The sequence below is a fragment of the Hoplias malabaricus genome, chromosome 5, assembly GCF_029633855.1.
Source record: "Hoplias malabaricus isolate fHopMal1 chromosome 5, fHopMal1.hap1, whole genome shotgun sequence".
NCBI classification, from domain to species: domain Eukaryota; kingdom Metazoa; phylum Chordata; class Actinopteri; order Characiformes; family Erythrinidae; genus Hoplias; species Hoplias malabaricus.
The window spans coordinates 44,389,540-44,405,560 of record NC_089804.1 but is presented as its reverse complement, the minus strand read 5'-3'; the positions used below and the strand labels follow the sequence as shown (position 1 = coordinate 44,405,560).

At 39.1% G+C, this 16,021-nt stretch overlaps 1 protein-coding gene across 1 annotated transcript in view; it reads left to right on the top strand.

Moving 5' to 3' along the window:
- plxna2 (plexin A2) overlaps window positions 1-16,021 on the top strand; it is a 301,903-nt gene that overhangs the window by 121,151 nt on the left and 164,731 nt on the right. The window contains exon 4 of the mRNA XM_066670429.1: window positions 9,154-9,288. Coding sequence (XP_066526526.1) covers window positions 9,154-9,288 — 135 coding nt within the window. The remainder of the gene's footprint in view (window positions 1-9,153; window positions 9,289-16,021) is intronic.

Below are 16,021 nucleotides of genomic sequence, written 5' to 3'. Positions count from 1 at the left end.
CCCACCCCCAAATAAAAATCTGTGCTATTCTAAAACAAATGAAATGTATCTGTGTAATGTAATGTGTTTTTTTTTCATTATTTAACTCTATAACATTATATAACATAAATAAAAATGTTTTTGAATTGTATCTTTTATTTACTGAAAATAGTATCACAATGCAAGGTATTAAAGTATGAAAATGCAAAAAATAAATAATGTAGATCTCAAAGGGTTAATGAATCCAGTGCTAGACACTGTTAGATAGGATGACCCCATTACCCCACTGTTCCTGCTCTTTGTCTCAGACAACTATAAGTGCTTATGGCTCCTTAAAGAAATATTGTGGTTTTTCTTCTCCCTGTGCTTAGTCAGAGAGGGAGAGCTGGGGTATTTGAGCTCCTTCTGCAGCCCCCCACTGCTCCTTCATCCCTCTCTCTGTGGCTCTGTGGCAGTCTCCCTCACTTCTGAAGTGAGTTTTCTTTCTTTTCCTTTTTTTTTTTCTTTTTCCCTCCAAGTCCCAGTCTGCCTGGATTACACATCTAATCCATCACCTATGTCAGCTTGAAGAATTCAAGTGTCAGCATGCAAGCCTCTCTCTCTCTCTCTCTCTCTCTCTCTCTCTCTCTCTCTCGCTCTCTCTCGCTCTCTCTCTGTGATGGGTCAAAACAGGCTCTTTTGTTCTTGCTGCTGTACTACAATAGCATCTCCCATAATGCATGTGTTACAGCCATGGCCTTCAAGAACCTCATGTCACTTCGCATCCGTGCACACCTGAACATTAAAAGAGTCTTCAGCCTCAGAGGAGGCTGGTGGGGAGGAGCTGAGAGAGAGAGAGAGAGAGAGAGAGAGAGAGAGAGAGAGAGAGAGAGAGAGAGAGAATATGCTTTTGCACTTTGATAGGAGCCCCACTGTGGAACTCTAGGACTTTAGAAGCCTGCTTATATTCAGAATAAAAAAGAGGAACCAGCCAGGGGGGCTTGTGTGTGTGGAATTTCTTGGAGCTCCTCTTGCGTTTGGGCCAAAGACAATGCCTCTACATTGACTCGCACATTATTGTTAGAAACAGCGCACACATACACCCACACAGGCTCCTGAAATTGCATATAGATTCCTCCAAAGCCATTCAATCAGCGCACCATGTATGAGACCTCCCACAAGCCGCCTCTTGGATGTGAAAACAAACAGCAAAACAAAATAGCCTGGACGAAAGGAAAATAGCCTACAACCAAACATTTGCTATTCTGTCTAGCAGCCAGGGCCTACGAATAAAGGAACAATGAGTAACACGTGTGTGAATAATTAACACACACAGAGAGAGAGAGAGAGAGAGAAGAGATACAGGGCAGATGAGAATTTTTTTTTTCAGGTATTTCACCCCTGGAGAGTTTCCAGCACCGTGTATTGTACTACTTTGCCCTCTGCAATGGATGAAAGGCTAGGAATAGTATCCCTGCATTATGTGTGAGGTGCAGGTGTGTGTGCGACTCTAGAGTGTATACCTGTGTATTATTCCTAACTGATATTTAAAGGCAATGTCTGCAGTTGTGAAGAACAGCAGTTCTCTCTGCTTTGTTTACGTTCAGAAGCTCTGCATCTTTTAAGGTGGAGCGGTATGTTGTGGCTGTACGTGGCTGAAGTTTGTCTGTAAGTTTGAGTGCCACAGAAACTCATTTTTGTTTTTACTCAAGATGTTTAGACACTTTCAGTCTCTGTTTACTTTCATGCAGTTAGTGCTCTCCTAAATTTAGGGTGAGTTCCTACCTATATAATGTAAAACTAAATAATGCAAAAATAAATCAATATTACCCACATATGGAGCAGGTATAAAGCAACATCCTCATCTATTTTCATGATTTTCAAATGATGAAAATCAGACATGGCTTTTCTTTGCTACTTCTCTGTTATGAGCTGATGTTATGTTTTTTTTCCTCCATAAACACATTAGACCAGTTTCCAGCACACAAACAGACTGGATAGCAGCAAATGGTGACATCTAAATTTTATAAAAAGTGTTTTTTGATTACAAACCGGATTCCAAAAAAGCTGGGACACTAAACAAATTGTGAATAAAAACTGAATGCAATGATGTGGAGATGGCAAATGTCAATATTTTATTCGTAATAGAACATAGATGACAGATCAAAAGTTTAATCTGAGTAAATGTAACATTTTAAAGGAAAAATATGTTGATTCAGAATTTCACAGTGTCAACAAAAAGTAGCAATAAGTGGCTGGAAAAAGGAAATTGAGCATATAATGAACAACTGGAAGACCAATTAACACCAATTAGGTCAATTGACAACATGATTGGGTATAAAAAGAGCTTCTCAGAGTGTCAGTGTTTCTCTGAAGCCAAGACGGTAAGAGGATCACCAATTCCCCCATTGTTGCGCAGAAAGATAGTGCAGCAATACCAGAATGGTTCCCCAGCGTAAAATAGCAAATACTTTTAAATTATCATCATCAACCGTGCATAACATCATCAAAAGATTCAGAGAATCTGGAACAATTGCTGTGTGTAAGGGTTAAGGCCATAAAACTCTACTGGATGCTCGTGATCTCCGGGCCCTTAAACGCCACTGCACCTCAAACAGGAATACCACTGTCAAGGAAATAACAGAATGGGCTCAGGAATACTTCCAGAAAGGATTGTCAGTGAACACAATCCACCGTGCCATCCGCCGTTGTCAGCTGAAACTCTACAGTGCGAAGAGGAAGCCATTTCTAAGCAAGCTCCACAAGCTCAGACCTTTGCAATGTCATCCGGAACAGAGAGGACAAGGATAACCCAAGTTGTTATCAACGCTCCGTTCAGAAGCCTGCATCACTGATGGTATGGGGTTGCATGAGTGCTTGTGGCATGGGCAGCTTGCATGTCTGGAAAGGCACCATTAATGCAGAAAACTATGTTCAGGTTCTAGAACAAAATATGCTCCTATCTAGACGTCATCTCTTTCAGGGAAGACCCTGCATTGTTCAACAAGATAATGCCAGACCACATTCTGCAGCAATCACAACACCATGGCTACGTAGGAGAAGGATCCGGGTACTGAAATGGCAGCCTGCAGTCCAGATCTTTCACCTATAGAGAACATTTGTCACATCATAAAGAGGAAGGCGCGACAAAGAAGGCCCAAGACGATTGAACAGTTAGAGGCCTGTATTAGACATGAATGGGAGAGCGTTCCTATTTCTAAACTTGAGAAACTGGTCTCCTCTGTCCCCAGACGTTTGTTGAGTGTTGTAAGAAGAAGGGGGGATGCCACATAGTGGTAAAAAATGGCCTTGTCCCAACTTTTTTGGGATTTGTTGACGCCATGAAATTTTGAAACAACATATTTTTCCCTTAAAATGATACATTCTCTCAGTTTAAACATTTGATCTGTGATTTGGGTTCTATTTTGAATAAAATATTAGATGTTGGCACCTCCACATCATTGCATTCAGTTTTTATTCACAATTTGTTTATTGTCCCAACTTCTTTGGAATCCGGTTTGTACAATCCTGAGTGTTACCTTTAAATATACTTCAGTAGCTTTATTATAAGCTTTATTACACTCCATTCATGAACAAGAACATCATGATTACCACCTCTAAATCATCTAAACCAAAACTCTCACACTTTTTACATACAGTATTATCTCCAAGAACAGAACAAACTAACACACTTTTTTCCCTTGATGGAACCCATAATGAATGCAGTGACCAATACATTCTCAAACTGTTTAATTTGTAGGATTCTTTTTGTTGAATTAAATCACAGTTGTCATTTTTAATACTACACAACAGTTGCCATAAAATGGCAAAAGAGCAGGATAATGTTTTAATAATAAATTACAGTTGATACACACCCACTAACTGACTAAATAAATTAATTATTTTAAAAAATACAATTAAAATATGTTTAAAATGTTGTAAAACTTATTTGTACACAAGACCTGAAAGTTATGTTAGAGGTTTCTAACATAACAAAGTTTTTGTCCTAACACTGAAGCAATTAGCATTCTCCTTCAAGCATGTTAAGCTTTCGAATGGAGTATAAGACTTCACATGTCTTAGAGAATCATGTTTGATTGGAGGGATAATTATTTAATGAATGGAATAGACCATTCCAAAACTGGAGTAAAGTAGTAGCAGAAAAAGCTCTTTACACTCAAAAACTAAACTAATATATATATATATATATATATATATATATATATATATATATATATATATATATATATATTGCTATGGCCCATGATCAAGAATTCCACTGCTTCCCATATCTGCTCAATGTTCTCCTCCAAGTGTGTTGAGATATCCTGTTACAAAGATGAATTAGTTAGCTTTCATGTTCCTTGGTGGCAGCACTCTCCCAGGAAGGTGGTCAGCTGCAATTGGAGGAGTCCTAGTTAACAGGTGGGGTTTCAAGTGAATTCTTCTCATATTACATCAATGTAGCCATGACAGTATGAAGCACAGCACTTCTAAACATCCATGTTTGGTCAGCCATCTTGTGCCGGTATAGAAGAGTCCAGGTAGCCATTGTATCAGCCAGTTTTATCAGCCACTGATGTATTGGTCATGCCCTAGTTTTTTTTTTTCTTCTCTCTTCAGTGTCTGTGAGTCCCATAATGTAAAACACAGCTGGACAAGGCTGAGATTTGAAGACCTTGGGACAGAACTGCAGCTGAGTGGGTGGATAATGACCATTAATATTCATTCCATTTACTCGTACACACACGCACACAAGCAGGGGAGGATCAGCAGCAGTCACACTAGCAGACATTGCAGAGGAGTGGACATTGAAAAGAGAGAAAGGAAATACACAAATTAAAGCTGGGTACAGAGAATAATAAATATAAATAAATAAATAGTAGGTCTGAGAGTGAGGGAAAGAGAGTAATGTACCACTGTTGCAATAGAAAGACTCATGCAGACATCCAAGCATGTGTGGGTGCCTATACACCCACATTAATATTTGTAAGCTATATACCTGTCTGAAATTTTTGGACAGAAAGAAGAAATAGGTGCAAATGCGGTCTTAAAATACAAACCTAAATATCTCCACATTTTGGGATTATTGCATTCATAATTTGTCAAACAATATCAATAGGATCCAGACCCAAATTCAGACTGGCATCTTTAGAAAACCAATTGATGCCTGATTGAGTGTGTTTCCATGCACTTAATAATCTGCAATTATTTGATTATTCAAGTGATCTTGTAGAGAGTATTGATTTTTGAGCTTCTGAGTAAGGTCTAGGAATTAGATTAAGAAATACTTTACAAAGCTGGATTTTAACTGAGGCATTTGATCTCTCAAAGCATGTATACTCATACCCTGATTTCTTTTGGATTTCTCGGTCTGCACATGCCAGAAACCCCAAACAATGGTCCAACAGATCAGGTCTCTGTTGTAAGCTGGTTTCCATGTCAGCAGTAGTGTACAGAAAGCTTTGAAAAGGGCAGCACTGCAAAACAAAAGAATATCCATATTTTGCAGGAAAAGCTGGTCCGTGTTTATGAAAATTTACAGCTGGATTGTTGTGCCATTTCTTTCTGTGATATGATTGGCTGTTGTAAAGCAGACATCAGATCATTGAATTTTGCCATTATCTGATTACTCAAGTGCATGTAAACGGAATGTTTGGATTACTCACAAAAACAGATTTTGTGCAGTTATTAGATTATTACGTGCATGTAAACATGCTTATCATCAACTCTGCATCAAGTGCAACAAAGTGGTGAAACAAGTTGTTTACACTTCACCATAGCATCGGGATTCTGTGGGAGGAGCTTGCGAAGTTAAATGTGTGTGTGCGTGTGTGTGTGTGTGTGTGTGTGTGTGTGTGTGTGTGTGATGCCCTGTGATGGACTGGAGCCCATGGTGTGTTACTGACTTGCGTCCAATTATTTTGGGTAAACTCGGAACACATGCAACCCTGAACAGAATAAGCAAAGCTAAAATTTACTTGGAAATCACCAACAAGGATTGGGTCTTTTTTGGGTCGTTTAGGTTTATGATGTAAGAAACCTTGGCTGCCTGGATATGTGTTTTTGAGACATGGAACGCTGTATTTTCAACGCAAAACGACTCAGCCATGGCTTTGACATGGCTTTCACTCTTGATGTGTCTGGCATATTGTCACTCTCCAATGAAAAGCATTCCATTCACCATTTTGTGTTTACTCCATCACTTGAACACAACAGCTGTCCTTCAAATTGTGTGAAAATTTCATGATCAATGGATCAATAGAAATGCTCCAAAATTACTTGGAGTAACATATTATTACATTGACTTGCACTGAAAATTATGAAGTTTTTTTTTTTTTTTTTTTTGATACTTCTGGAAAATGGATAATTTGGGATACATGTTTTCCTTTGCACAGCAATAATGGAAACAACACAATATGGACATGACAACAAGACTAAAAACCTGTCAGCATTGCATATAAATGCTCACAAAGCACATTTAGGTTCACTGGTGATTTTGGACAGTAAATAAACAGTAATGTTTATGTTTTAACCATTGTATTCACTTTTGAAGATGACTTTTCATAAGGTGACATGTTTCCTCACCATTTACTAGCTCTCCAGTCTGTTTGCGTGCATAAAACCTGCCTAATGTGTTTATGAATTCTTAGTGTCTGTAAAAAAAAACCTGTCTCAGTCGGGTATGCTAAGCTTTCATTCTCTTTGCTCATGGCAGAGCAAAGGCATCTGGAGTTTTTTTAGAACAATAAAGACAAATAAATAAACTGAGATGAGGATATTGCTCTATTCCACATATCTATTGCCACATATGTGGGTAGTAATAACTTTTCGCTCTTTCAGCCAAGTTGAAATTGGCTTCAGATTCAGGACACCACTAACTGCATAAAAGTAATAACAGACCGAAAGTGCTACAAAACTAAATAATACCATTTATAATGTTATTACTTTACTTACTGTACTTTTTTCTGTGGTAATTTGAACAGACAAGTTAAATTTCAGCCCCATATGAACAATAAGAGCTGTGTTTTTTTACATACTGTCTTATTGTAAAAAAATAAAAAAATAGAGCTTCTGAACGTAAACAACAACTTTTAATTAGCTCTTATTTTCTTAATGTGTTACAAAATGTGATGCTAAAAAAGAGTTATGCCAAATGTATCTCTCTGTTACAAGAGTGTGTGAATAAAAGTCTATACAGTGTGTTCTTGATCAGCTCAGGCAAGTGAGGTGGAAGACAAACGGACTGAGAGATTTCATGTATGAGCGTATTTACCTTTACGAGTTTGTGTTGGCACAGTGTAAATGCCAGTTTAAGGACTTGGAGGGGGTGTGAGATTTCCTATCACAGTACACATGTTTTTTCTCATCCATGACCATACAGCAGGGTTATAGGGCTTGGAGCTGCTGTGCTGGAGGAATCTGTGGTTGTGATGGGCTTCTCTTGACTTTGCTCAAGGTGATGTTGCTTTGGAGAAATGATAGCCATTGATTCACGCTTTAGGTGAGTCTCAAAGTGTGCCAGCTATTCTAAGACCTCAGGGACATCTGATTCAGTGCAGTATCTCAGTAGGATGTATGAAAGACAAATAATGTTTGGTTGCAAGCATGCACCATAAGAAAAGAAAAGCTTGATTTCAGATTTATTTGAGTTTGAAGAAAGAATGCTTCTTGTATTTGTATTTGAACACACTCCCACCTGATTAGATGACTGTTCTGTTCCTTATTGACAGTATCAGTACCTAGAAAAGGGAAAAGAGGATTGGTACGGGAAAAACAATGTTTATTACTTCATGTTTATATATTTCCGTCAGAAAAAAGATGTAGTGTAGACCCAAGATTATTAATGTTGGCAAGAGTTTAGTATTTAAAGAAACAGTTTTACACAGTGGCTGTGTGGGAGTAGAAGATGGTATGTTCTCTCAGTGTTTGTGTGAGTCTCCTGTAGGTGCTGTAGTTTTCTCCAAAAGCTTGTGTTGGTAGGTAGACTAGCAGTGTACAATTGGCCACAGGTGTGTGTATATGAGTGAGTTTGTGAATTGTCCACAGGTGTGAATGAATAGGTGAGTATGTGAAATGATCTACAGGTGTGAGTGAGTGGGTGAGTTTGTGAAAATGTCCACAGGTGTGAATAATGGGGTGAGTGTGCCCTGTCCAGTGTGTTGTCCTTTTGCACAAAGATTCCTTCTAGACTCTAGACCCACAACAACCCTGATCAGGGTGAAGCAGGTATATATATATATATATATATATATATATATATATATATATATATATATATATATATATATATATATATATATATATATATATTTATATAAGTGGGAGAACACAGTACTCTTTGTGTCTCATTCCATTAAATAATCATTAAGCATTTCTGTATTGACCGGACACACCTTATGTTTTAGCCATAGGCTTCAGCTTGTGCTTCACATAATCACCAGATTGGCTTTGAAGTTGGACGTCATGTGAAGATCCTTTACTTTGTTATTTTTTGGTGCCTCTGAGCAGACACGCCTCCTCTATTCTGCTATTGTGAAGTCTCAGTAGACAGACGGCTGACCCAGATTTGACCCTTCATACACACACACAGACACACACACAGGGCCACATGCATGGCAGTCCCAGTGCGTCTGCCGCTCGTAATGGCTGCGTGGGGAGTTGGGCTAAATGACTTAATGACTAAAGGATGAGACTGTCGTGTCACATCTGCAAGCTTTGATATCATTAAACAGCCTCATTTGACTGTTAGACCTTGGTTAAAATAACAAGTAAACAGGTTATATTCAATAGCAGGAGTTTTTTTTTTTTCTTTACTAAATGATATGTTATATAATAGAGCTTTTGATAATAACAGAGGAGCTTTGTTGTTGATGGGTATCACGTGTTCATTTATAAAAACAAAAAAAAAAATCTACAAATAAATTGTACGATTACTGTGCCATTATTTTAGTGTAAGCTTTGACCCTCATGATCCAGTTGTTCATGGTACTTTGTTTAATATGCAATAAAATAGTAATACTTTATTAAAACATATCTTCACAGGTGTGTGGTATTGATAAATTGGCGGTGACATACTTTTCTGTTATAATTTGCCATGGACAGCATGTGCCTGTGATTGCCATCATTACTTGATGTCAAAATAAGTGTTCTGTGGGTTATTTGCTTATGCATGTCTTTCTTTTCCTCTTCCAGATACGTGTGGATGGCCCTCCTCATGGTGGAGTGCAGTATGAGACAGTGTCTGTCATTAAAGATGGCAGCCCAATCCTCAGAGACATGGCCTTCTCCCTGGATCGCAACTACATCTATATGATGTCTGAGAGACAGGTCAGTGTGTGAGAGTCACATGGTCTTTATTGCCATACCTACATATAGCTTCTGCACATTGCAGCTCTTAACCTCAGCATGATGCATAAAGAACCATATACAGAACAGATACCCAACAGTGTCAAATGAGTGCAGAGCATACTGTACAGAAAATATAACAGACTGAAATGTACATGAGAGGAGATTCACAACGCTAACTAGACAAGACAGTAAGACAACATACAGGCATAAAAATCCCCTAAATAATAATGGGGTCACTTTAATGTCAAGTTGAGAGTGCAAAAACACCAGGTGGAAAAACCTGCAAGTTATAACATTACGCATGGCCTAATGTGTTTAACATGCCCTCGCAAGCACAGAGAGACTGGGCACACTGAACATAAGCTTGTTCAGTGTCTTCTTCTCATTCTCGTATGGTTTTTACCCTCTTGGTGCTTGAGAGGTTTTTCCATGTTCGGGTTTTGAAATGGGTGGTTTTTTTTTGTCAGTTTGGGGGCAGAGGCTTCACTCAGTGAATGCTATTGGCTGATATCTCCTGGTTCTGTGACTGCTTGTCTCATAAACTGTATAAGACCCGCCCACTAGGGGCAGTTCACAGAGCTGCTATATTCCTGAGGACAGCACCAGAGCCATATATAAAGGGATAGAGTGGGGATAGGGTCATAATCCACTGTTTAAAGCAGGTTCAGATCATAGTTCAAAGAGATAATGATGTTCGCTTCGAGAAGGCATTAGAAAGCTGAGACTGAGACAACTTTGTGGTTTGACTCTCTGAATCATTTGCCATGAGTTGATACTTACTTCCAGATATTCAAAGAAAACAAATAAAGTCCAACCTTAAAAAAGTGGGAGATGTTGTTTAACTTGTAGTTTCACTTAATTTACTGAGTTTTAGAGAGTTTTATTATAATACAGTTTTGTGAAGTGTATTTGTTTATTTTTAATTAATGATTGAATTTCTAGATGCAGTGTTAGACAGATGTTTAAATGGAGTTTGTTCCTCTACATATTATACTTTCATAAACATCACTTCTACACATTCAATATGTATTGGATGGACCCTTGGCATCTTGATCAATAGAAATGACAATATTTATTTCTCTTAATTGTATATGTATATATATAATGTATTGCAGATACATGTGTTTTTCTTCTATAAAATGACAGTTTCAGAATTTTGAGGTTTTACCACATGGTCAGTGACTGTATATTTAATGATATGTGATTAAAAATCAATCAGTGTTGTGCCATATTCTCTCTTCTTCTCTCCTTACCCTTCTTTTCTCTGCTCTCTCTCTCTCTCTCTCTCTCTCTCTCTCTCTCTCTCTCTCTCACTCTCTATGCAAACCATTCACCTGACATCTAAAATATGGTGGAGTGGAGCAAGAGAGAGAGAGAGATGGAGGGAAAGTGAGGGAGATGAAGGTCACCTTTGGGCGGCCATAATGAAGTGAGCGAGAGCAGAGTGGCAGCTAGGCGTCAGAGCTGTCATATTAACAAGCGGCAGCATCAGGGGAGCTGAAAAAAGAGCCCTGGCACACAAAAAAAGCTACGTGTCAAAGTCAAGTGATAGATGACTGGCCCGCTTCCTTACGCGGGTGGCCTTTTTATAGCCCATGTCTTAGATGGCCAGCAACCTCGCTGGAGTTCAACTGTAGACTTGAGGGTCGTGCCAAAGTCGGGAAGGTTACAAGCGAGATAATGAGAGAGAGGAGTGACCAGGGCTCTTTGTACTTGTTTGATGGACAAAATCATACTATGGTTATCAGTGACATCAATGTTGTTTTGTACCTGCCTTTTGGTGCACTCTGGAACATCAAATTTAATTTCAAGCTTTTATATGTAAATTATACAAGCTCTGTGTCCACAATTAACACACCAAGTAACCTCATTCACTAATTGTATTGGATGTCTACCAGCTGAGACACAGGACAGAAGTAATCCACAACACAGTAGCTTGCAGATAAACTAACTGCATGGAGTTTAAAGCATGAACAAAACACTGAAGTGTACTTAAACTAGTGCTTTCTCTCTCCTGTAATTTCTATGCTCTCCTTCGCTCTTGTTTTCTGTCCCTGGAGGCATCTGCTGTAGCTGGCTCTAACCTGCTGTAACACTCAAGACCCCACACTGTGCTGTCTACTGATGTGAGAGCAAGAACAAAGCTAATTTCATTTGGTTTGGAGAAGGAACACTTGCATTTAAAATGTACAAACACAACAAAAGAATGAAAATAGGATGTTGATATATTTGGAGGAATGTTTGGAAGTATTCAGATAGAGTTAATATCTGTCCCTATCAGAATAATGTATTTCGATTTGAGTAGGATATTGACCAGTTTTATGGGACCCTGTGTAAACATATATATATGGATCTAGGTCCTGATCCAAGCGGGCTGCAATTGGATTGTGATTTGATATGCGTCTGCATGTAAACACATTGTGATCATATCTGCATATGTGTATAAACACATTGTAACTGGATTTGTGTGTGTGTTTGTGTGTAAAAACTTATTGTGATTGTGTCTATGTGTATACACACAGTATTATCTGATCCATGTTTGTATGTGTAAACACATTGTGATTGGATCTGTGTATATAAACTGGATCTGTGATTGGATCTGTGTATTCTAATCAGATCTGTATGTGTATATATAAACACATTGTGATTGGATCTGTGTATATAAACTGGATCTGTGATTGGATCTGTGTATTCTAATCAGATCTGTATGTGTATATATAAACACATTGTAATCAGATCCGTGTAGGAGTGTAAAAACATTGTAATTGATGTGTGTGTGTGCTTGTGTTTGTGTGTGTTTTGGAGGGGGATGAGTGTGTGTTTGTTGTAATCAGATCTGTGTGTGTATACATATAATTTATTTGGATGTGCGTGTTTGTATAAACACATTGTGATCTGATCTGTGTGTGTATATAAACAGATTGTAATCAGATCTGTGTTGGTGTATAAATGCATTGTAATCTAGTCTGTGTGTGTGTGTATAGACACACACACGTGACTGGGTCTGCATTTGTATATACACACTTTGTAATCAGATCAGTGTGAGCAAATAAACACATTGCAACTGTATAAACACAGTTATTATATTAGCATGTGTATATAAACAGTTATCAGATCTGCATGTGAGTATATAGACAGACTATGATCTGTTTGTATGTGTGTGTGTGTATAAACACATTGTAATCTAGTATTTGTTGCTATAGCATATTGTAATCAGATCTTCATTTGTGTACATATTGTCGCCAGGTGTGTGTGTGTGTGTGTGTGTGTGTGTGTGTGTGTAATATAATCAGATATGCATTTGTGTTTGTGGCTGGAGGACAATTGATCATAGATCATGAAGTTTAGTTTAGAAAGGATCAAGTGTAAACATCCTGTGTATTGATTGGGTGATGACCTGATTGCCATGACCTGATCTAGGTGAGATATTAACACCAAGTGTCAACAGAGCCTCAGTAGAAAATAAACATGTGCAAATGTGACATGTAGCATACACACGGACATGTGGTGGTTGTCCACTACACAAGCCAGTGCACATAGAACTGTGATTAGAGTCCCTTCTCAGGAGAAAGAAAGCTCTTGAGTCAGTAGCTCATTCATTTATATACACATACATGTCCCTAGTGGAGCAGGAACTCCCAGCACTCCATCAAGTTTACACTTCGGTGCCTCACCCCTGCATCAGCTAGACCTTGAGACAAAGAATTAACAACCAATGAGATATAGGCCCAGGGGGCCACACCACAAACACATACACCACTACACACACACACACACACACACACACACACAGGCATGCTACGCATTGTTTTAGATCCGCACTACAGAGCTAAGTAGCCCTCGGGGGCTGATTTTTACCTCAAACCTCAGACAGTTGATCTGGCTGCTAGTGCATTATAACACAGACGAATCCCTTCATAAAAGAGCCATCAGGACTTCCCGTCCTTACATCACCCATGTTTCTGGAGCTGCAGCTGATTAATTTAACATCACACCATTACAAACACAGCCTGACAGGCATAACGCTCAGTAAGCTCAATAAGAGCAATCTACAGCCGTCTCTGTCTTGCTACTTGTCTGCGAGCACAGACAGAGTGTGGAATAGGAAAAGGCATTTGAAGCATATTTGTATTTCAAATAATTGCATTTTATGTTGAATGCATTTTTATTTTTTTATCAAAATATGTTTCAGATACCATGAACAACTCTAAGTTAACTATTGCAATGAATTGCTAAGAAGTGATTCGTATAGAGCTACCACTGACTCAGAATAGGGTATCACTTTAGTTGCTAAAAAGTGATCTGTAATTAGCTACCATTAAAAACGTTGTTACCATGTCATGTTGCTAAGTAGTGGTCCATATAGAGCTACCATAAGCAACCCTAAGCTAACAGCTTATTTGATAAAACAAAAAAGTGATCCATATAGAACTACTATGAATGACATTTAACTAGCCTCTTAATTGCTAAAAATTGATCCATATAGAGCTTTCATGAACAACACTAATCCTTGTCCAAAACTGTGCCCTATTCACTGTAGTGCTCAAATTTGGGTTTCTGCCATTTTTGTAAATGTTTCCTGTGTTGACGGAGGCAATGAAAGGGACTATACGGTCTTGGGTCTTTTTAGGTATATATAGCAGCAGTTAGTGTCACAGTCATCAGGGACCCAGAATTTGTGGGTTCAAGTCCTGCTCCGGGTGACTGTCAATGAGGAGTTTGGTGTGTGCTCCCCGTGTCCGTGTGGGTTACCTCCGGGCGTTCCGGTTTCCTCTCACAGTCCAAAAACACACATTGGTAGGTGGATTGGCTGCTCAAAAGTGTCCGTAGGTGTGAGTGTGTGTGTTGCCCTGTGAAGGACTGACACCCCCTCCAGGGTGTACTCCTGCCTTGCGCCCAATGATTCCAGGTAGGCTCTGGACCCACCACGACCCTTAACTGGATAAGGGTTACAGATAATGAATGAATGAATTAATAATGTAAATATTGAGAAAAGCTAGGTATTGGTGAACATGACAAATATTAGCAACTCATGAAGTGTAACTAAATGAAATTTTCACGTCACGTGTCCACATATTCATGACCATATTCATGTAAGAAAGATGGATCCTATCGAATTAGCCTTTTGTTTCCCGCAGTTGTGCTATGCAAGGCTAATCTGCGTGTAAGATATCAAGTAGATTGAGGGGATTTGTCAGTGTATTCACATCAGTCTCTCACCTAATGCTGGAGTGGATCTGAAGAGGTGGTCTGAAATGTCATGCAGTGATGTAGCCCATATGTTTACAGGAGAACGATACACAAAGCAGTGTTCATGTGCACTACAGTAGCAGAGCATACTAGAAAGTAGCATATACATTAGCATAATAGGAAGAATAGGATTAAACTTTTTTTCTCGTAATTGACACCTGTGCATGTCAGCATTACCATTACCTGAAACTGTGGCAGATTTGATATGGTCAGGATGAAAATTCCAAGACCCCAGAAAGGGTGGGGTAGGGGGGTATAAAGAGAGAAACATAGTAAAGCTTTGGATGGAACCCATTTAATGCCGAAGAATATACAGTCTGCATCTGCTCTTCTGCAATCTGTGTTTCAAGGTCGTGCATGGCTTTTGCACATGAACCAGGGCCTACCTGAATGCATGTGTGCGCACACACACCAACAAGAACACACAGTCACAGCTATACTGACTCTGTTTACATTCACCAGGGAGACACACACACACACACACACACACCCACTCCTTATCCACATTCAAATTCTAATATTCTTTTATATTGTGCCATATATTGTGCTTTTCCTCCTTCTCTATTTGAAGTACACACAAACACACACACACACAAATTGCATTCATTCCATATGCGTAGGCAGCCTTCCCTCACATGGAAATAGAATTCAAAACTATCGCGGCTCCTTGAAATAGATTTTCTTGCGCACTCCCACATAAACACTCCATAAACACATACACACCTACACACTCACGCACAGCTTGGCAGAATTCCATAACTCAGACCCTCATGTCCATGTGTATCTGCAGGAATGCCTCGTTTTGAACGTTTAACGACAGCGGCTTGTGGGATGTTAATGGTCCTGAGTGACTGGTTCATTTCAGGGCAGCGCTGCGGAACGGATGGAAGATGCAGCTGCTAAGGCTCCCCTCTCTTGCTCCTCCATTACAAATAATGGGAATTCTTACAGAGGCCGCGGGGTACTGTGTCATCACTGACAGTAATCAGAGAACAGGGAGCACAGGCTTGATTCATGCACAGCCTGGATTTCCTCTCTGCCACTGTGGAGCTGAAGTGTGTATATCACTTCCTCTCTCGCCAAGACACCGCTCTTTGTACCTGTGTCATGATGAAAGATGCGCATGTGCTGATCTGTGTTAAAGCTGATTCTACTGGGCTTTACAACAGGGATTTAGTCTCTGGTTTCTAGATAAAACATAAAAATGTGCAAGTACATCTATTGTAAGGTGCTACACAAATGAACAGAATTGAATCCGTGGCTGTAAACTATAGGCATACAGATTCAGACAAGCTTTTGAGGCTAATTCAATAGACTTCCTTTCCACTAGAAGGATTATCTATTGTACATCTCATATGGGAGCATTTTCACATGTGTCCTCTAATGAAAACCAAGTTTTATGGCTTGTTAGCATGTCGGAGTGGTGTTGTTTATATGCTAGAAGATGAATCACTAGGGAAAT